Here is a 24088-nt window from a genome sequence, read left to right as displayed (position 1 = left end):
AGAAAGGGAATTAAGATATTATCTAAAAACCTATCATTGGCAAAAATAAGAAAATTCAGTAATACATTATGTTGGCAATGGTGTGGATTAACAGGAAAACTCATACATTACTAGTGGAAGAATAAATAGGTACAACTTCTACTGAAGTCAATTTGGCAATATCTTAACAAAATTTTAAATGCACAAATCCTTGGACCAAACAACTTAACTTTTAGCAATTTATTCTACAGATAAACTGCACACATGCAAAGTAACATGTTATATTTATTGAAGCATTGTTCGAATAGTAAATAACCTAAATGTCCAAATTTCAGGGAATGTGTAACGATGGAATATCCTGATGTCATTAAAAAGAATGAAGCAAATCTCATTTTCTCTTAGATTTTATTTATTTATTTTTAGTGGGATGGGGAAGAGAGGAAGAAAGAGAAGGAGAGAAACATCAGTCGGTTGCCTCTCACATGCCCCCAACCAAGGACCCGACCCAGCCCGCAACCCAGACATGTGCCCTGACTGAGAATCAAATTGGTGACCTGGTTCGCAGGCCGGCGCTCAATCCACTAAGCCACACCAGCCAGGGTGCAAAATTCTTTACATACTTGTATGGAGAGAACACTGATATATATCATGGGAAAAAGAGGACCAGCTCTTGATATCGGAGCTGGCCTGGGACCATCGCTAGAACTTGATGTTTTTAGAGGCGGGCCTGGCACTCACTGCAAGGCCTTACTGTTTTTCTGTTGAACATAAAATTCACAGAACACCAACAGCAGACAAGATGTGACTGTGATAGACCAACACAAAAACAAGACTACTCAGTAATTCTTTTTTTTAGGAGGTTTTTAAATTAAATTTATTGGAGTGACACTTGTTAATAAAATTATATAGGTTTCAGGTGTACAATTCTATAACACATCATCTGTATGTTGTATTGTGTGTTCACCACCTCCAGTCAAGTCTCCTTCCATCACCATTTATTCCTTCATACCCTCTTCTACCTCCTTTCACCTCACTCTCAGTAGTAATTTCAGAACACAGACAAAAACATGAACATTATTGAAACCACAAAACGACAAATATGCCTTTTTTTGGCTCATAGGAGTGACTACTGTTTCTTTACCAATTGTAACATTAGCCTCAATTAATCCCTCCTGCCTTATTGCTAAGATACCCAATAATGAAATTGCCCCAGCATTCTGAAAGCACCCATTCCAGAGCAAATTCACACTTCTTTAAAAATTTTCCCCAAAACCACCTAATCCAAACCCAAATTGTAGTAAGTCCTTTCCAACACTTTCAAATGAGATGTCCTATATAATTCCCCAAGGCATATGTTCCCACATTGCAATGAGCAATACACCCAACTTATTCACCTGAGGTATGCCCACTGAAGTCACATTAAGCGAAATAAGCAAAGTGCAAAACTGTGTGTGTGTGTATGCTACAATTTGTGCAAAATATGTAAAAATAAATTTTAAAAACTAATTTGTTTGCATATGCATAGAATACCTCTGGAAAAACATACTAGTTAAAATGGTTGCCTCTTGGAAGGAGAACTAAGGCCGAGCACAGGGGTAGGAGGAAAAACTTTTCAGTATATATATAGTTTGTTACCACATTCATAAATTATTTACTTAAAATTAATAACTTTTTAAAAGATAGTAAGACTTACAGGCACCACTGTGCAATTAACAGTGAAGAAAATCCAGAATCTTGCCTGCATAGTCAGGCTTATCAAATTTCTGCATGTAAGATTTCTGCCATGTTGAAGTCCCTCAAATTGCATCACTGTTGCCAAAATGCTCTCCAGCTAAGCCTCCAAAACCAGTCTTTGTGGAAAAATTGGGTCAAATTTCATGTACTTTGATGTCTTATTGATGAAGGCTGCTGATTAGTCTGTATCAAAAAGCCATTAGGTACAGGTATTCTCTTAAGAGTGGGATCAAGGGCTCTTAAGGCTGGAAGATGAACAGGTCATGGTGGTTTTGTATTTCTGGCTCTCATAGGGAGCCCTGTGAGCTGAGGACATACAGCATTTAAGTATCATGCAGAGACCTTAGTGCTATCGTCCGTGATCACTGAGCTCCTCTGAGGCACTGTATGACCCCAGCACCCTCCTCAAGTCTCCACCAGGGCGGCTCCCACCCCGCTTCATGTCTGGCAGCCCAGCATTCCAACAGGTGGGTTAGGTGCACAACCACAAGAGGCAATTCTGGATACGAGGTGTTATATACCCTAACCTCATATTACACAATCCAGTAGCAATTGGCAGCTTATTTATATGTTGTCTTGATCTTCCTTGACTGGGTGCAAAGGCCTCCTATAAGCTATGGTTAGTCCTGGTTCCTTGGCCTACTGTTTTGGGGTCCCTAGCCTTCCCTTCATCTCCAGTGAACTTTTGTGTACTTTCCATCACCTTACCTCTCTCTTTTTAACTTACATTTCTGCCCTTTACCAATTCTTGTTTTATAAAAATACTCATACTTGTCTCCACAATTTAGACCCCAGCAACAGGCATTTCCAGTGGTCCATTTATAATAAAATCAAACATATATGCCCTCTCCCCCCAATACGTGTAGTTCCCTAATACATACACAATCACTCCAAATTTCTGCATGACAATTAGAGCTCTCTAAGCTTTTCACCAGGTCCTCATGTGTTACACCTCAGGGAGGGCTCAGTTCATTTCACATACTTAGTGAATTCTTCTTGGACCCTCAGTCCCCAGTGAGCCCTTCCTCAAGCTACCATGAAGTGAAGGCAACAAGTTTATCTATTGCCTCAGTTGTTTCCAAACATTTCCTTCCCCTATCCTCAGCCATTTGTGTTTTCCAAAGGGAAAGCCTACTAGGAAAGTCAAATATATAAAATACCAACTCTGGAAGAAAATGATACCAGCTCCAACTCCCTTTCCCTACCTGTGAAGATGTTCAGCCAAACAGTTTCAAAACTACTGGTCTATTCCACCAACGAATGTTGTTAACTCCCTTTTTTATGTCATCTTCCCAGCTAGATTATTAATTCCCTGGGGGCACAGGCCCTATTTAATTGACCTAAATTCAAGTATTTCAGCAATACGCACCAGGTACTGGGACAGTAAGGCTATAGTACTTCCATAATTCAGCCCTTAATACAACTCTGAAGTAGGCATCTGCCCCGCAACCCCACCACCACCATTTTACACATAAGATTAAGTGGGTCTGGAAGAAATGGCTTGATTTACTCAGTGGCAGAGATGAAACTCATACCTAGGTCCTCGGAGTCTAAATCCAGTTCATTTTCTATTCCACCAAACAGCCTCTAGGTCTGTTCTGGACTGTTCTTTTCCAGAGCTGCTGAGAGAAAACCAGCTGGCACCAGCACCAGAGAGGCTACAGTTAGTAGTAATCATGAAGACAAGTTCGATTGCGGATTAAGCTCATATGGTCCCACACCTGTGACAATGCTTTGTGTTCCAACTACTCCGTGATTCTAGGCTACTGGGCTAACCCTAACAACTATTTCCCTTCTCTTTCTGCTCATCGTTATTTCCAAAGCTGAGCTGAGAGGATGATGGCATCTTCCTATATAATCTGCATTTAAATTAAATACAAAACAAACTTTAATGTGTCCAGGGATCAATAGTAATTTGCTTCCCTCCCTTCCCTAATACCCTCAGGAAGATCATTTTTCTTTCCTAGTTTACAGAAAAGGGGAAAGGGAAAATGGCTTATCTAATGGACAGCTAATTAGAAAATGCCAGGGACCTGATACTATTTTAGGATTTAAAGTTGCAGGGCCCAATCATTTGCAAAAATAAAAACTCACCATATAAAAAAAATAAGCCTGCCACATTAACAATACAGGGACAATTAAATAAGAGACTGTAATCAAACTTTCAAATGTTTTATTTTTAGTGTTTTAAAACATTTTAATACAACAAAGATATAAAATAATATATATTAGTTAAATCTGAATTTAATTTAGAATCAAGATATTTACTTATATACAATACTGTGCTTTCAGGTATGGCTACCACAGGAACTCTCACATCTTCACGTAATACTAGTTCTCTGTGGAGAGGGTAACTATTAGGTAGGATTCTTGAAACAAAACATGCTCACTTTAATTCAAGCTCATTTTGCTTCCCCCTTTATGCACCAGTTTCCATTTCCTTTGTTTCATATCAGAAATATTTCAATTGTCCTAATAATCCACAGATTATCTGAAAATTATTAAAATTAATCATTTTTAAGATGGCATTACTGATAACATTGCTTGGTTATATTCAGACAACCCAGTAGTTCAGATCGAAACAGACTTGAAATAACAATGAAATTAACATATCCCTCCTCATCTCTCCATATCAGGCACACAGCTTCTTTATGCTTAAATATGGAGTACTCTGAATAAAAAGTCCTTTGGTTAATTTAGGGTGGAACATATCCTAAAAACCAACTTTATTGGTAGCTGAATTATGGCTTATATATGTCACATATATTTTTACTGAACTTGATGCAAAGTAATAGGCCACATTTTAGTTACTCGAAACTGGCGGCACTTGCTGGGTGGTCAGCGGTAGGCTCCAAGGGGACCAAAACCTACTTCCCTGGTAATTTTAGTCATTCAAAGCCATTTAAAGACAGAGAGGGGAAGTGGAATCTCAACCTCTTTCCTTTTTCACTGGTCACCTGAAGCAACCTGACTTTCAATGTTACCAACAATTCTCCTTTATAGAGAGAGGTACAGAGGTAATTTGGGCTAAACTTTTTACAAATGCAAACTGTCTGAAATGCCAAGTAAAGCTGGCATTAAAACTGACATGCTTTGTTGGCTTTGCAACTATCTAAATGAAATCAATACTGTTAAAGAAAGCTGTTGAACTATTCTAAAGGGAGCTTTCTTGTCTCAAATGCCTGAATACCTTAGAGAACTATTACAATAATTACTTTTGGTAAGGGATAACTTCAGTCTACAAAAAGACTATCAAAGAATTAAATTTATTAGATCGAAGTATTTAAAACAAGTATACAGTTAATTTTCTCAAGCATTTTGGAATTAGAATCCATAAAAAAGTTTACTATGAAACTAATGATGAAACTGCCTTTTGTTGAATCCAGTCAAAGCAGGTTAGTGTTGTGAATATATCTTTGAACATAAAAACACTTTCCAAAGAGATGTCCCTAAAACAGACCATTTCATATCAGCTATGAAAGCAACTGGCTCCTCTGTTCTCCATTTACGAATTACAGGATTTTTGGAATTCCATGTAACAACCATTAGGCAGGTACAGGGTAGAGAAGAATGCCATTTGCAGCATCAGGTACTCTATGAACAGGTTTCAGTCAATGGGTTTTTCTTGTGAACAGTCCACCCTTATTAACTGACTTGATTCTAAGGCTAAGCTCATTGCTTTCTGATTTAAAAGGATACTAATAATAAACTAACCCAGCAAATGGAAGTTTATTTTAACCCTAGCAATTCTGGCCGCAGAGATCCATGAAGAGGATAGGCATGTTAAGAATTCTGCAGCATTGCAGAAAAGGTTCCTCCCAAATTACTTGGTGATAACGGCAAACTTGCCCTCTTCAAAACACCCTACTCTCTACAAATTTCAATTGCCCTTCAGTAACACTGCCCAGCATGGACTTAAAGAAAGAGAGAGGGAGGGAAGGAGGGAGGGAGAAAGGGAAAGGAAGGGAAGAGGAGGGAGCCAGCCATGCTATCCCCAGGAACATTGAAAATGCATCAAAGACTTTAATATAACCTCCAGTTTGTATCCCAAACCAAAAACTTTCTTGGTTCTTCTATACTGAGGTCTCAGTGTTTAATGATGTAAGCCTCTCTCACAAGTCTGCAACTGTAGAACCTAGTACAAGAACAAAAAATATGTAGATCTAAGTCATGCAGCTTCTCTACCTAGCCACATTCATACCCAACATGTCAATGTAAACAGTACCTTCACTATAGTTTAGATTTTAACATGAAAAAAAAAAACAAAAAAAACACAAAGACAAAAATCTGGAAATTTCTGTACAAACAGAAAGCAACTAAAATATAGATTTTAGATTAAGAAAAACAAAAACAAAAAAAAATTTTGTCTAAAGTTTTCCAAGAAAGAGACTTGGAGATGATTGATTTATGTAAACACTGCCTTGCAATAGTTATGTTATAAGTCTAGCTTACCTTTTTCTCAAAAAAGACTTTATAAATGCAAGGCTCTAGTTATTTTATGATCCTCACTGCAGTCTGTTAGGCACTCTCAATGTCAATACCTCTGCAAATTAATTGCAATTTATTTATTTTTTTGTATTTTGTTCTATAGGACAGAATCCATACAGAGGAAAAAGAAGACTGGCGGTAGGAAATTTAACATTAAGCAGCTACTTAACATTCTTGACTTAACACTGCCAGAGATTTTTTTTCAAACATTTTCCCAAAAGCCAACATTAGTCCCTCCCTAGCTAAACTTGGTCCTGTACTGTCATTTGGAAAAAAATGACAGTTCCACCTCTTTTGACATCAGAGGTCAAACTCCTTCATAATTATGTAATTTCATTGGATGAAATATTGGCATTTTTGTCCCTAGCATATAATAGAATCAACAATTAAAGATAAGTTTCTGAAGTATGAGATTTAAAAGCATACTAAAACAAATTGCTTTGTGCCATTTCTCAAGGGAGAAATGAAAAATAACGTTCAGAGAAGACTCAAACTGGGGTCACTGAGCACTGGCTAAAACTTGATTGCATAATATTTCTTTCCTAACCAATCCATTTAGGCTCCTCTGTAGCTTATATAGGGTGGGAATACAACTCAAAGTGCAAAAGTAAAATATTTCACTCACGTAAGGAGCAGCCTCATGCTAGTGGCATAAGTTTAGACCTCAATATGTCAGCACCTTTTCTAAACACCTTGTTTTAAAATGGAATGTAAAAACTATACAATTAATATTCCAAGTGGCTAAGCTCATCATTTGGGTTTCAAATTCCAATTCCACAAGCATTCTACTGCTGTAACTACTCTATAAAACCATTAAAAGTGAAATGACAATATTATCAGAGATCAAATTACACAAGGTACTAAATTTCTAGTGTCATAAATAGCAACTAAGTTATATCACTTCCTCTCAAATTAATACTAAATAGAAAGAATGTATGTACACAATTGTATTTAAAATTAAAAAATAAAACCTTTTATATCCAAATATGTCTGTGACTGCTTATTTCTGGTGGCCAAGAATGAGAAATTTCAAAAATCATAAAGTTATACTATGCCTGTAACCTGTTATAAATTTCTTTCAGAAAGAGAAAAAATATTTTTTGCATGCATATCTCCGTACTTAAGGACATATCTAACATCTGATAAAACACTCCACTGTTATTCTCATTAAATAACAAATAACATCATTAAAGAGCATAAAATTGGGCTCTTATCTAACTAACGGCTATAGCACGAAGTTATTCCATCGCTAAAATACAGTTAATTTTATATTTATGGATGCAGCCATTTTCCCCCATGAATTTATGGTCATACTGAACCCTCATAACAAAATGAAAACTGCATCTCTCATTGCATCTTTGGTGAAAAATGCCAGTACTCTATTTGTACTCTGTCACCTCATGTATGGCCCTTTCTCTTCTTGTTGCAGGCATCCTGGTATGTTGAATATACTTTTCTTAAAGATGTCAGAAGGTAAAAAATACATTAGTAAAACTGATTAATTTCCAGAGTTGTATTGTTAAAAAGACAGAGATTAATTCAAAGAGCAAGTACTGTTCACCTGGTAGGGGTTTTTCCTTTGAAGGTAATAAGGAACTTCAAAAAATAATATCCCTTGACTGGAGTTCTACTGGAAATTAAAGAAAACCAAATCTTTAAACCAGGAAATTGCTTAAGTTGATCTGCTAAGTTCAATAAGCAAATACTCAACAGGTAAGGGTAACAGCTTGACTTCAATCACAACATTACTTCTGCCTAAAGAGAAGGGACAAAAAACATCTACTCAAGTTTTCCATTCAAACAGATATGAAAGGACTCTTGATTGTTCCTTCTTGCTTTTTATAATCACAGCCTTGCTCAGAGCAGGGAACTTTACTTTGTCAACATATAAGCCAAAAAGCAAGGCATCCAGAACAACCCAGAGGGAGAAAGCAAAATTATTCCCTTTCAACAACTACTGTATATTTAATGATGAACCCATAACAAAGACAGTCTTCATCCAATTAGTCTTCTCATTATTGCTGGTTTTGAAAATGGCCAACAATATTCATTAGGTACTGTACCATTAACATTACATTCAAAAAAAGAAAACATGGGAAACCAGATTCTTGCTCTCCTACTCTGCTGATATGCTCTGGTATTAGCCAGAGTATGGTAATATAAAAAGAGTCTTGTTGTAATATAAAAGGCAATAAACACATCAATAGAATAATGTTCATGGGCAGCCAAAATGAAGAAGATTCCAAAGAGGTTGAGAACCCAGGATAAAGTGTGCAAGAAATTCCAGCTTCTTGGTGTATCTGGGAAAAGGACAGAAAGAACATTTTAGAACCACATTCCTTCCAATGCTTCTCAGACACATTCTTCATAGAACTTGACACCCTTCCCACAGCCTCCTCTGCAGTTAGATGACTAACTGCAGAGGAGTTATATATATATATATATATTATATATAATATAATATATAATATATATATATATATTAGATATACAAGCATTAAATAGATACTTACACTCAGTGACAAAGAAATTCAGCATAGTTAGGACTACTGTGTGGCCACTGAACATGTAGTCTCCGCAAGTGTGAACGCCGGTTAGGGTCATACCAAACCCACTCCAAATGGCAAAGGCCCGGTGTAGTTTCTCCCATACACTGCCATATACCTATAAAGAAAGCTATGAGTTAGTGTTCAAATGCCTAGGGAGTTAAGAGATTCTGAATATCCACTCTCATTGAAATTCAAATGCTGAATGACTTAGAAATAATGTCTAAGCAAAAGTAACTGGACTTCTGGTCCAATTAATTCCAGATATCCAGAATGAGTGGTCAAAGCTGGGCTGTACTCAGAAATAGTTTGGTAATTAAATAAAATCATTATAATTCAAACTTCTCTACTAGGAGTTTCTTTATGATAAAAAAGGTCATTACTACACAAAAATATTTCCACATTTTTAATCCAACATAATAGAGTAGTATTTGCTTGGCTGTTCTTGCCAGTACGAAGTAGGCTATGGGTGGGCGAGGCAGAGGAGAGCAATGGGAGAAAAACAGGGCAACTGTAACAGAACAGCAATAAATTAATAAAATAAAATAAAGTAAAATAAAAAGTAGGCTATGATAGAGATAATGGCTACCAATCAATATCCACTCTCCCCTTCTTTACTGGTATTCACTTGAAGTGGCAATGAACGTGACCAAAACATTGCATCTCCCGACTCCCTTGTAGCTGGGTGTGGCTATGTGACTAAGCTCTGCACAGTAAGACATTAGTGAAAGTGCAAAAGATTTCTGGGGAGACTATTTATAAAGGAAAGAGTCAACAGCTCAGAGGAAGTCTTTTTTACTTTTCCTTCTTCTAGCCTACAAATCAGACATGATAGTTGAAGCCCCAGCAGCCATATTCAACCACAAAGTGGTCTTGAGGATGCAAGTCAAGTGTTAGGAAAGCAGAAAGACAGAAAAATCATGAGTTTTGGATGACTCCTTAAAGTTACCATGTCTGACCTGGAGTACCTACTATCAGACTTCTCTTAGCCATCTTTAATTACCTGTTATTAGGAGACAAACCTAATGCCAACTCCCACACATAAACTTTAAAAAGCAACCCATTTTGAGGAAGAGTTTGAGCAATGGTCACATACACACACAAAAAGCCATTTAACATATAATAACAATACAAAAATTGTTAAAATTTTGTGTGCATTTACTATTGCAAGGCATGCTACTAAGTGCTTTATGTGTTATTGCATTGAATTTCCACAAGAATCTTATAAAGTAATTTAATTGTGTAGATGAGGGAACTGGCTTAGAGCAGTTACACAGGTAGAAGTATAACCAGGACATGAACCCAGGGAGTCCAATTCCAAAACTGTTATTTCTTGAATATTCTACTATGGCCAACGAATGAAAGAAACTGAAACTGGCAGTGCACACTAAACATGTTCAGGTATCACACCACAGAATCTCGAGACACAGCTTTAGGCTTTAACTAAATGTTTTAATCACTTTGGTGTCACATAGCTTTTAGTCAAAAATAAAGAGAATATGTTAGTCATCTCTAGTCAAAGATTATGAAGTATGTTAGTCATGTCCTGAAGGCCTGCCTATAAAGCAAGTTCCAGAAAAAAATGTGAAACACTTTGCCTGAGATAATAGAAAAATGTAGCAGCTAAGCACAAAACAATGATAGCTTAAGTAAAAACAAAGGTCCTGAGATGTTTTCTGCTTTTTGCTTTAAAGCTGTCAGTGACATACAATTATGAGATATTTTGCAGAATCTTGGTTCCTTAAGCAGAGAGATCACTGGATCACAGTGACGAAGACACCAAATAATGATGTAAGGAACTGATTTAATCAGACTAAGGAAAAAACCACTGAGGCTTGCACAAGAACTAACCAATCAGTTTCACCCTCAGACCCTAATTCCTAATCCTCAATCTCTAACTTTAAAAGCCTTGGCCATTGGGGCATTTGGGTTTAAAGAAATATCTTCTCATCCTCCTGGCTTGGCAATAAATGGCTTCTACTTCTTCACTGCAAAACTCAGTGTTCAGCTCTGCTGCACGTGGAGTAGGCTGACCCCTTGTTTGCTAACAAAACACCATCATTAAATATCACAATTTCATTGGAAAGCTCATCTGCTGATTATGTACTACCCAGCTTTCCCTTTCTGCCTTAGTTGAGGGCAGGAGAGGAAGAAGAATTTATTATTAAAGAAATTTATTATGAGAAGGTACTCAAGTACACAATTTGACTCCTCCATGACCTCTAATGAGAATATGGTTACCGATGTTCCTCTCATGAAAGTAAAAAAATCAGGCAGTGAAGAACAGACTGCTACAAAAAAGTCTCAGCCACCGATAAGAAACAATGCCAGTTAAAAAAATTTTAAAACCAACTGTTGCTTAATTATTCAAGTCTCCCTATCCCTTCCAATCTTAAATATCCCAAATATTCTTCCAGAAAAATAAAGTTGTAACAACACAATAAAATGAATAAGATACTTTGGTAGGACAAGATGTAAAAATTTGCTTTAAGTATTTCTTTCCGTTGATTAATTTCAAAAACAGGCATGTTCTTGGTTCTGTCCCCAAACTTCCTACTTCTGGGAATGAGATTTCAAGCAATTAATTTATTACAATGAAAATGCCCTATAGAGTTCATTGTAAGGGATTTGATTGCCAGTTATCATCACTTTAACTTGCTATTTTTAATGACTGCTGCAAATAATATAGGTCAATAAAGAGGTTATCTTATAATTCAAAGCAATTAACAGCATTTAGGGCAGATTTGGATAGAAAGCTCCATATATAACTGTTAATGAAAAACAGCCATTAGAGACGGAAAAAGGACAGTAGAGGGATGGTATCTAATTTATTTTTGTAGCATATGTTGCAGCCCTATGCACGTGTATTTAGTGGCTGACCCACAATTAAATTCTTGGCTACAGGAATTCTCTTTTCAGTGTAATAAGCTTACATTTTCCTTTTTAAAAATCTCTTCTAATCAATTAGCATACTATTTGAGGAAGCTGTTCTATCCCTACTTCACAATACGTACAGAAATAAATTCAACAGATTACAGATTTAATATAAAACAGGACTATAAGTCTCAGATATCATATTTCATTAATCAGAATGGCTGGCAATGACTCAAAAAGACGGACAGTAAGTAGTGCCGGCATGGGGCTGGGAAAAAACGACGTGCATGTATACAGTGCTGGTAATAGGAAAACTAGTCTCTTCTAGCAGACATTTGAAAACATCACAATTTTTAATGCGTATGTTCTTTGATTTCATAATTCCACTCCAAAAACTTTCCTTAAGGAGATGATTAAATAGTGAAAAAGCATAAATGTAGAAGTACAAGGATGTTGATGACAGCACTGTTTATAAAGCATAAGATCTGAAAACAACCTAAATGTATATCACTTGGAGACTGTTAAATCATACAATGGAACACTCTGCACTCATTGAAAAGATATACTTCTTCAGAAAAAAATAAACAACGTGCTATTAAATAAAACATAAGCTAAAAAACTATGTCTGTAATATCATCCTATCTTTTGTTTAAAAAGTATCTATCCAGATAAACTTATTTGAATGTGTAATCATGCTTAGCAGTAGCCAATGTGACTATACACATGACTATTAACAGCATTATTTATGGAGAAGAGTGAAAGAGGAAATTATGTTAGCTTTTACTTTTTAATTTACATATTTCTATAAATTTGAATTTTTATAGTAATTAACTTATGTAACATTATTAGAAAAAATTACTTTCCCTTTTTGAAAACAAAAACAGCTATTACCTTAAAAATAAGAAATTTCCTTTACACTAAAGCCTAAATGTCATATAATCCTTCTGATGGGCAAACTTAAGAGATGGAAAACTTTTATTTTATTTTTTATTTTTAGAAAGAGAGGAAGGGAGGGAGAAAGACAGGGAGAGAAGCAACAACATGAGAGAAACATCGATAGGTGCCTCTAGCGTGCACCCCAACCAGGGATCAAACCTGTAACCCAGGCATGTGCCCTGATCGGGAATCAAACTGGCAACCTTTCACTTTATGGCATGACATCCAACCAAGTCACACTGGTCAAGGTAAAACATTTTAATTTTAAGTTATGATTAATAAGCTTAGTAATTAATGCATTTAAAAAGCTATTGTTCCAGGAATTAGAATGTATAACCAGACCCAACGCTGACTCCAGAGACACACCAACAATTCGACCTCTGTGCCCCAGGAGGACTACAAGCAATCAAGATGGTATCCAAACCATTGGGCTCCAGGGAGAGACTTCAGCAGCTCAGGACACAAACAAAGAATCACTGGTCAACAGATGAAAGGATGCTAGGAAAATTGCAGGGACTGCAGCTTTTATCTGATTAATCTTGTCCCTAAATTCCAAACCCCTTACCTACTTTTTTCCTGAATTCCAAATGCCTTAACTACATTTTCTTCTTATAAAAAACATTGGCTTGAGATGATATGTAAGATAGACTTTTAGGGTACAAACCCACTGTCTTCTCAGATCGCCGGCCATCTGAATAAAGCACTCATAAAGATTCAATTCTTGTCTCTACTTATTGGTTTTGATAGTGACAGGCAGCTTGAACATCAACTTTTCTGGTTTCAATTCCACCTTTCCTATTAGTCAGTCTCCTAATACCTGGAGAAAGTCACCTATTAGTTCAAACCTGTATTTTTAGCTCTTGATCTCCTTTGGCTGCTTAATCTCCCCTTGCTGGCATTTCAGCTATTTATATTACAGTAGAAGAACTGATACTTAAATTTTGTTTTATACTTTATAAACAACATTAAAATAACACGTACATTTGAACATATGGGAACACAACTAAAGCATGGAGGCTTAGAAGAGAAGGATAACAAATTCTTTTGTCCAAATTTAATGAGTCACAAGAGACAATTTATCTATAAAGTACAGGTGATTTTCAGGGTATTTTTATTTTTTAAAATTGATTCATTACCCAGGTTTTTTGCTCCCATTTACATAATCTCTTCTTTCTCAATTTGACCAGAAGAGATGTCTGTCTACAGTACACCAGAACAAGCTACAAGGTATAAAATCAGCCATTATTTAGTATATCCCAGAAAGAGTAAAGTTTAGAATAGTGGGCACTATACTTTAAATGAAATATGGTCCAACTGCAACACATTTAAAAAAGCACTGATGAGGACAGTGAGGGGACCAGTCATGTGATATGAAGAACTAAAGATGCCGAGGATAGTAAGAAAGAGGAAATGATTAATTCAAAGAAACTTTTTTTCTATAACTGTACAGCATATCAGTGGATAAAAGTAACAGTGAGGTAGATTCTAGCTTAACATTTTTACCAAATTAATATTTCTAGAGGTTACTTACAGATATTGAAAATATCAGAAAGCACATTTTAATAGTAAAAGCAAAATCTTAGCCCTACTGCATATATGGCACCATCAACCCACCAAGAACAAGAGGGAAAAATGATAAAGAAGGCAGCGGGCTACCTTTCCAGTACACTGCAGGTGCTGTCCTGGCACGGAGAGGGAGGTCACAAACATGGTAAAGCAGCGAAGCAAGAATACAGTGCCCATCAGACTACAGAGCCTTCGCAGAAGTATTGACCTGTGAACAGAACGACCAAAAAGAGAGAAAGATCAGAAAAACAAACCCAAACAACCCAGACATCAAATGTTTCCTCAAAGGGACAGCAAGCAGGAAAATCGCTAGACTCCTGGAAGAGAACAGAAGTCTTAGAAACTATCATTGTCAGAACTTTCCGCAATGATGAAAATGTTCTATAACTGCACTGTCCAGCAAGTTATCTACATGTGGCTCTTGAGCACTTGAAATGTGACTAGTACAACTGAGGAACTGAATATTAATTTTATTTCATTTTCACTAATTTAAATTTAAATGGCCACATGTGGCTACCGCCTGCCGTGCTGAGCAGTACAGACCTAAGATCATCGTTTAGTTGTTAAGAAAACATGGCTGAGAGAAAGCAAAAGAGTTATGTAAAAGAGAAGACTAGTAACTAACTAGCCTGACTCTTAGTTTAGTGTTCATCCTATTACCCATATATTGTTCATAAATTATTTACTTAATGAGAGGTAAAGTTGAATGCATTGTTCCAGGAAACTTTTTGCTCATTAATAGCATTGTAAATTTGTTAATGATAGTAGCTAAATATTATTTAACTTCCTTAACTTAAACTTAAGCTATAAAATACTGAGTTTTTTTTAAATACCAAGTTTTACATTAAGTATATTTCTAACAAAAAATTTAAAGTGCATTGTGACATCACTTATACTGTTATATTATTTTTAAATGTCTTAAACCAAAACAGACTATAAGATTCTTAAGCTCAAGGACTGTGTTTTACACATTTTCAAAATGCTACTCCCACCCTCAGAAAAACCACTGAACACAAGGTTAGGTATGTTTTAAACTTCAGTGTGTACAACTAGGATGGAACCTAGGCTTCTTAATTTTAACAAGAGCCATGTGATTCTAATGAAAGTGGTACAAAAGATCACATTTTGAGAAATACTTTCTCTGACTAATTAAACACCAAAATTTGCACCTAACTGGTCACTGCCATGCTTTGCTAAATCTACAAAGGTTTCCTATAAAGTAAACTCTTGTTGTTTCCTTTCTTTCTTTCTTTCTTTCTTTCTTTCTTTCTTTCTTTCTTTCTTTCTTTCTTTCTTTCTTTCTTTCTTTTTTTTTTTTTTAAGATTTTACTTATTTTTAGAGACAGGGTAAAGGAGGGAGAAACAGAGGGAGGGCAACATTGATTGGTTGCCTCTCACACATCCCCAACTGGGGACCTGGTCCGCAACCTAGGCATGTGTCCTCACCAGGAATGGAACCTGCAACCTTCTGGTTTACAGGCCGGCTCTCAATATACTGAACCACATCAACCAGGGCTCTTTCTTGCTTTGAAAAGTGGATGTAGTCAAAGCCACAGGGTCTTGGAAGATAAGTTAAACCAGAAAGCAGCAGGGATACACGTTTTTAAACAACCTATGGTTTTAAGCAATATTGCTACAAAATGGGAGAGAATGAAGTGCAATATGGCCTAAAACTGTGACATGAATAGCAACCATAAACCTTTCTTTTCACTTTCAAAGCACTGAAATAACTGCTGCTTAGGACCTAAAGCCCATCACTGTGGTTTACCTCAAGCACTCCCTAGTGAGAAGAAAGGATCAAAAATTCAAGAAAGTGTGTCTATTCCTCTTCAGTGTCCAAAGACAATGAATAGCAGATCCACAAACTTTCTAGTTCTTTAATTTTTTTTGTTCACTATGCCTTATTTTTTACTTAAATCAAGCAATTTCCCCTCTTTAAGGTAGGATAGGAGCCCCTCCTTATCCTTCTCTTCTTTTTTAATGAGAAAAAAATCTTTCCCTTTATATTTCTTAGTGAATGTGCTAAAGAAGCACTTTCCTCTACCATCTAAACTAAACCACATTGACTAGGCATGCTTGATTTGTACAAAATAATCTCTTTTTAAATAGGCCTCCTCCAAGCAGAGAACCATTTCTTCTATCCAAATATTTGACCTAAGACAGTCCTTGGAGGTGTTTCTATTCTTCTACAGAAGTGACATTTTTGATTTGTTTCCAAAGAAAGATAACAGCTAGATTGTCAATGGTTGGCCCATGTCTGAACATCGTCATCTCTGATCTTTCCCTGCAAAATACATTCAGAATATTATGAAATACGTAGATATTACCTCCAGCCAACTCTTTTGTTGATCAAAACCAAAACATTTTCCTATGTCAGTAACTACAATGTCACAATGACTAAAGGAGGAAATTAACAAGGAAACCACAAAGGGAGAAGCAGGTTTGATGACTCTTACACAAGAAAGTCAAAACACTTTCAATCTTTTAATGTGAGTTAAGTGAAATACCTGTGTTTGTGAAGAAGAAGAACCAGGATCCAAATATAGCACAAAATCACACCACATACTTCTGTCATGGCAAAGGCCCATGGGATTCTAGGAACGCTAGAACAGAAAAAAGTTACATTTGAGGCTGACAAGAAGTATATGTATGTAAATGACACCTCTCTTTTCAATAAGATACTCTTTTAATAATGAACTTAAAATTGCTTCTGTAACTTTTATCTCAAGAGATGGTATTTGGAGAATCTGGCTGGGGTGAGGGGGGCTGTTTCATAAAGTACCCTGCTTGCCAGAATCTCTTTGTTGTCTGTGATTCCCAGTCACGGTTCTCTGTTAAAAAGTAACAACCCTTTCCTCCCTCCCAGTAGCATCATAGACCTGGATATAGGACTGTCCACAGAAGACAATGGGAAAAAGGCTCACTGTTTGCATGATGGCCTCATTTCAGAAACCAGACAACCAGGGCTTGACCCTGACTCCTCTTTATTTATTGGGTTGGCCAAAAAGTCGTATTTTTTTTCTGTGAAATAAAAGGCACATTTTTTCATGTTCACCAATAACTTTCTTGATTTGGATATTTTGAATATGTCAGCTATCTCTTGAGTGGTATGTCTCGATTTGATTGCTATCAACTTTAACTGGTCTACCTGACTGTGGAGTATCGTCCAGCAAGAAATCCCTAGTACGAAAGTTTGCAAACCACTTTTGACATTCAGTCAGTCACAGAACCTTCTCCATACCCTGTACAAATCTTTTTTTTTTTTTTTTTTTTTTTTGCATTTTGGTTGCATTTTTACCTTTCTTGAAATTAACAAAGCATAATATGCCAAAAATGTTGCATATTTTCTTCCATTTTCAATATTAAAATGGCTACACAAAAATTCAGCAATTTTGATGGTTTTTTAAAAGAAGATTTATTTATTTATTTTTAGAGAGAGGGGAAGGAAGGGAGAAAGAGAGGGAGAGAAACATTATCAGTTGGTTGCCTCTCACACACCCCCAGCCAGGGACCTGGCCCACAACCCAGGCATGTGCCCTAACTAGGAATCAAACCGGCAACTTGTTGGTTCCCAGGCCAGTACTCAGTCCACTGAGCCACACCAGCCAGGGCTATTAAGTTTTTTTTTTAATGCATATTAATATGGCAGCTGTCACAATACAACTAACAAAATTGTTTTGAATGAAGTTAAAGACAACTGTTACTAGAGCCATCTTATGAAAAAAAAAACAACGAACTTTTTGGCCAGCCCAACAGCGTACAGAAGTCCCCCTTATGTGTGGGGTACATGTTCCAAGACTCCCAGTGGGTGCCTGAAACCACAGATAGCAGCAAACTATATATGCTGTTTTTTCCTATACATACCTATGAGAAAGTTTAATTTGTAAATTAAGCACAATAGGAGATTAATAACAATAGCTAATAACAAAATGTAACAATTGTAACAATATATATAATGACAGTTATGTGAATGTGGTCTCTTTCTCTCTCATGGAATATCTTATTATACTGTACTCTCCCTTCTTGTGATGATGGGAGATGATAAAATGCCTATGTGATGAAGTGAGGTGAATGACACATTATTAAGTAAAATAAAGGTTACTTGAACTTAAGCACTGTGATGCCATGACAGTCAATCATATAACCGAGGTGGCTACTAAATGACTAATGGGCAGGTAGCATATAGATAGAGCATAGATAGGCTGACGAAGAGATGATTCATGTCCAGAGCGGAATGAAGCAGGACAGTAAGAGATTTCAACACACTACTCAGAAATCAAAGAATTTAAAACTTATGAATTATTTCTGCAATTTTCCACTGAATATTTTCAGTCCATGGTTGACCACAAACGGTGGAAAGCGAACCCTGGCTAAGAGGGGTCTACTATATTTGGTTTTGTTTTAGAGGCAGTAAATAGAGTTTTTGTTTTCTTTTACTCCTTTATATCTTTCTGTCCCCCTTTGCTTTATATTTCTTCTTTTCTTCTATCTTTTCTATTCATCTCTTTCTTTGCCAAATACACAGCTCCTGTGGGTTACCCACTAGTAAAAGACATGCCACATTTCTTATTTTAGAAAGAATGAGGAGGTGGGAGAGGGAGGGAGAAAGAGAGAGAGGGAGGGAGGAGAGAAGGGAGGAAGGAAGGAGGGAAGGAAGGAGGGAGAGAGGCAGGAAGAAGAGAAGGGAAAGAGAAGGAAGGGGGGTGGAGGAAGGGATGGAGGGAGAAAGGAGATGAGAATGAATTAGTCCAAATAGGTCAACTCTGGATGAGTAGGATTATTGGTGGTTTTATTTTTATTCTTTGTACTTTCCACTAAAAATTTTTACTCAATGGCATGTTAATTTTATAACTAAGGAAATAAAGGGTTTTTTTTGTTGTTGTTGTTGTTTAAAACATGAAATCTTAAAGATAGTAACAGTCTATTCCAAATCTTATTCAGAATAACTGAAGAGAGTCTATCATCTTCCTTAAGGACCTCATCTTTTGCCTATAACTTTGGAAAAAGAAAAGACTGCTCATATATTTTTAAACTATTGCTGCCTTATTTATCTGGCATTGCTGGGGAAAGCGTTATTTCACATAATAGAAATTTTCAGATAAAAGAAAGAGTCCTATAAATGACTTATAAAAAATTTTTTTTTAGATTTATTTTATTGTTTAGAGAGGGGAAGGGAGAGAGAGAAACATCTATGTGAGAGAGAAACATCAATTAGTTGTCCCTTGCACGACCCAACCAGGGACCTGGCCTGCAACCCAGGCATGTGCCCTGACTGGGAATCAAACCTATGACTTTTCAGTTCACAAGTCAACACTCAATCTGCTGAGCCACACCAGCCAGGGCTGACCTCTAAAAATTTAAACTTTCAAATAAACATTAAAAATAACTCAGTAATGTATACATGTGTATATGCATGTTTATATCTTACATATTTATAATAGTTTTACAATATTTATGATGAAAATAAATTTTCGGGCCCACCCCAATCTAAACCTAATTCTTGCTCCCCAGAGACAATCACTTTCACTTTTCCGTTTTATTTGGTATTATATCTTTCAGTCACAAACATTTCCCTCCCTCTCCCCTCCCTCCCCCAGGCTCTCAATATTATTTCACAATTTTGTTTAAATAACTTTTGGCTTTTTACTTACTGTAAGTTTGTAAATATTCATAGTGGCATCAGTAGAGAACAATAATTAAATCCCTTTTCTGTACAACTTTAAATGCTCTGGAGCTAGTAACTTTTTTTTTTTTTAGTTTGCTCTTTTTCTTGTGTGCCTATCACAAATACAAATTCATCTCCAAACTATTCTATCAATTTCAATCATTTTCTTGGGGGAGGGGGGGGTCTCTCCTAGAGCTTTTCCCTCTTGTTCCACATTCTAGAATGGATCCTACTTTCTAGTCCGCCTGCATGAATAGTTGTTGGAATAAAACTTAACCCTCATCTTGGAAATTCCTCTTTTCTAAAATGGATTCTGTTTCCTAAATCCCATGTCATCTTCTTTCTCAGTTTACTGCTTCTTAGTTTTGATGGTGTGTATCTTCCAGTTGTTTTCTAAGAAAAAGGGGCTGGAGGATAAACTTGTTTTCAGTGTCAGATTTATTTGAGGTTTAATTTACAAACAGAAAAATTTGCCCCTTTTAGCTGTACAGTTCAGTCAGTTTTGACAAACATATTCAGTCATGTAACTGCCACACAATAAGGATAGAGAACATTTTCATTAGTCCAAAAAGTTCCCTTTTGCCCCTTTGTAGTCAATTCCCTCCCTCATTTTCTGCCCTTGAGCAACCACTGATCTGATTTGTCCCTTACGGGTTTCCCTTTTCCAGAAAGGCATATAAATATACTCATACAGTATGTATCCAGACTTCTTTTGTATCTTTTTTTTTTTTTTTAAGATTTTACTTATTTATTTTTAGAGAAAGGGGAAGGGAGTGAGAGAAACATCAATGTGTGTTTGCCTCTTGTGTGCCCCCAATTGGGAACCTGGCCCGCAACCCAGGTATATGCCCTGATTGGGAATTGAACCAGCTACCCTTTGGTTCATAGGCCAGCACTCAAACTACTGAGCTACACCAGCCAGGGATATATCTGACTATTTTCATTCAGTATAATAATTTCAGATTCATCCATGTCACTGTATGTAAATATAATTCTTTAATCATTTCTTATGTATAATTTATCATTTTACCAATTGATGGATATTCTGGGGTATTTTAAGTTTTGGGTGATTATGAATAAAGACCACATACAGGTCTTTGCATGGACATGTTTTCATTTCTCTTAGGTAAATACCTAGGACTGAAACTGTTGAGTCCTATCTTAAGTGCATATTTAACTTCTTAAGAAACTACCAGTTTTCAAAGCAGTTGTATCATTTTGCATTTCTACCAGAAATGTATGGCAGTATCAGTTGCACTGAATCCTGACCAGCCCTTGTTACTATCAATTTTTTAGCCCTTGATACTATCAATTTTTTTTCATGTCAGCAATTCTAGTAGGTGTCGGTGTGGGGAGTGAATATTTTGAGACTTACAAATTGCAAAATATCCTTAGGCCTAGCCTTATATCTAATTGGTAGTTTGCCTGGAACAAGAATTCTAAGTTAGATATTATTTTCTCTCAGAATGTTAAAAGCACTGTTCCACTGTCTTCTAGTTTCTACTGTTGCTAACAAGTTTGATGCTATTTGGATTTCCAATCTTTGTATGTTACCAGTTTTGTCACTTAAGAAGCTTTTTAGGACCTTGTGTTATACCCAGTATTCTGAAATTTTCATCTTATACTGGGTACTCAGTGGGACCTTTTAATATGAAAAGTCACGTCCTTTGGTTCTGGAAAATTTCCTTGTATTATATCTTAGATCAGCAGTTCTCAACCTGTGGGTTGCGACCCCTTTGGGGGTCGAACGACCCTTTCACAGGGGTCGCCTAAGACCATCGGAGAACACATATATAATTACATGTTTTTGTGATTAATCACTATGCTTTAATTATGTTCAATTTGTAACAATGCATACCAGATATTTACATTACGATTCATAACAGTAACAAAATTACAGTTATGAAGTAGCAATGAAAATAATTTTATGGTTGGGGGTCACCACAACATGAACTATATTAAAGGGTCACGAGATTAGGAAGGTTGAGAACCACTGTCTTAGATAATATCCTCCCCTTTATTTTCTCTAGGTATTCTTTATAGAACCCCTATTCATTCACTGTTGGGCCAGCTGGATTGATCTTACTTTTTTTCCTCTACTTTTCATTTCTGTATTACATGCGGGGCAATTTCACCAAATCCATGTTCTAATTATCCTGCTGGTTTTAAATTTCTACTTTCATTTTTTTATTTTCCAAAATCATTTTTCTCTAAATTTTCCTTTTTTATAGGCTACTGTTAACTGTCTTATAGAATGCTACATCTCTTATTTGTGAGAATATGAAAAATTATTTGTTTTGAAGTGTTTTTTTGCTCCCAATTTTGTGTTCTCAATTTGCTTTTTCTGTTCATATTGGTCTGTTTTCCTCAAATGTCTGGTGATTCTTGACTGATCATTTATATTTGACAGTGAAGTACTAAAAAAACAAAAAAAACAAAACAAAAAACCAAAATACACACACCCCCAAAAAACAAAAAACTGACATTCTGTGTTCATGGACTAAGCTTGTCAAGTTGTAGGTTTCACTACAGAGTGAACAGAGGTCTGGTTAATGAGATACCACTATCTTTCCTACCACAGTATCTACAGTTCTTTTTTCTTGTGCGGGTTTTCCAAGAGGAGGACCGTTCTATTTGGAGGACTGGGGCCAGGTGACAGTAGGGATGGGAAATAAGTCTGGCTACTTCAAGGCAGCTGGAAGTCTCAGGGATCAGTACACAGATTTATCGTTAATCCCCTTGAAAACATACTGAAAAACATGCACCTTTGTTCTCATGTGGACCTGGTGTCTCCAAGTCCAGAGTCCCTGACATTCAACTACTCTGGAAAATATACTACCTGTCTGCTGTTGTAATAGAGCTAGTCTAAAAGCTTTTTAAATTGATTTTCAACCAAATCTTCTGTATTTAGCTGCTATCTGTATCTGGTTTTGAGAGATGCTTGGTGCTTCCTATTTTTAGTCTTTCTAGAATCTTATAGTACAAATAATTCACCTCTTGGGCACTGCTAGTCCCACTCCCAATCTCACAACAGGCACTTACTTTCCATTTTCCAATTTTTCATTATTATCACAAGTTTTGCCTTCATGGGATTACAGGAACATCCCTGCCCTTTTCCTGTCATTTTAGTGGAATGTTGTGAGGAAACTGTCAAATATGTACGCAATATCTCATCTTATAATACAAAGCTTTCTAAACTACATAATACATGTATATGCCTTTTTTTCTGTTTAGAATTTAATTTTCTTTGGTAATTCAAAGTTGTCACCGTGAACACTAATTATTACCTAGAACACAATAATGACTTCAAGGACTACTCAGAAATAAAGAGCAGTTAAGCCCCAGATTGATGTGGTTTTTCCATTTTTCATGTTTTCTTTTGATAGTGCTTCTGTTTCCTCCTTTGCTGTTATGGTTATCAGCTATCCCTTTTCATTGTTGTAAGTGGGCCTGCTTCTAGAAGCATCCCTGTCCCCTTCTAATTTTATGTTTTGCTGCAGTTCTTGGAACTGTGTCAAATAAACTTCAGAAGCAGCCTCTGAAACGAAGATCAATGTGAAAGTGATTAGGAGTGTTCCCAAGGGAAAATCACAGGGCAGGGGAAAGGAGATCAGAAAGGCAAGGAAGCAAGGGAACGGTGAGACGTCAAGCACAGCTAGCTCTGTGGGGACCTCAGGCAAGGATAACTTTGGCTCATTCCTATGAAGCATTTGGGAGACACTATAGGTCCAACCTAAAAGTTGTCCCAATTAGGATGAAGAGAAAAGCAATATTTATACCCCAACCTCGGCAGTCAGCTGCTGCTGGAAAGATGTAAATTTCCAAGCCTGTTTGGCTCTCTTTTCAAGCAGGCAAAGTTTTCCAGCAGCCCAAGAGCAGCTCTCCAACAAAGAGACACATTCGCTCCTTGTTGGAGTACCAGTGAGCAAGAAAATGGAAACCAGATCTGAGATAATATAGAAAGAACACTGACAGCCCCGGCTACCATTCTCCAATGAATAAAGTTTAGATACTTAAGAGCATGGAGCTGTGTAGTGGGTGGCACTACGGAGTTAGGCAACATTTGGTTTCGAAACCCATTGCGAATTGAAAACATATCTATACTTTGTACACTAATGTTTATTTATTTTTTAAAATTCTTTTTATTTTTAAAGATTTTATGTATTTATTTTTAGAGAAAGGGAAAGGGAGGGAGAAAGAGAGGGAGAGAAACATCAGTGTGTGGTTGCCTCTTTGCATGCCCCCAACTGGGGCCTGGCCCACAACCCAGGTATGTGCCCTGACTGGGAATCAAACCAGC

At 36.5% G+C, this 24088-nt stretch overlaps 1 protein-coding gene across 2 annotated transcripts in view; it reads right to left on the bottom strand.

The window, feature by feature from the left end:
• Positions 1–3869: 3869 nt before the first annotated feature.
• Positions 3870–24088, bottom strand: part of SAMD8 (sterile alpha motif domain containing 8) — a 61822-nt gene continuing 41603 nt past the window's right edge. For both annotated transcript variants that reach the window (XM_090278253.1, XM_090278254.1), the window contains exons 3-6: positions 16631–16726; positions 14214–14331; positions 8715–8865; positions 3870–8501 (exon numbers count right to left, since the gene is read on the bottom strand). In XM_090278253.1, the coding sequence (XP_090134379.1) occupies positions 8197–8501; positions 8715–8865; positions 14214–14331; positions 16631–16726 (670 nt within the window). In that variant the 3' untranslated portion in view covers positions 3870–8196. The remainder of the gene's footprint in view (positions 8502–8714; positions 8866–14213; positions 14332–16630; positions 16727–24088) is intronic.

Source organism: Furipterus horrens, unplaced genomic scaffold (genome assembly GCF_987537825.1).
Source record: "Furipterus horrens unplaced genomic scaffold, mFurHor1.1.pri manual_scaffold_5, whole genome shotgun sequence".
Lineage (NCBI taxonomy): Eukaryota > Metazoa > Chordata > Mammalia > Chiroptera > Furipteridae > Furipterus > Furipterus horrens.
The sequence above is the reverse complement of the archived record's forward strand: the minus strand, read 5'-3'. Positions and strand labels throughout refer to the sequence as shown.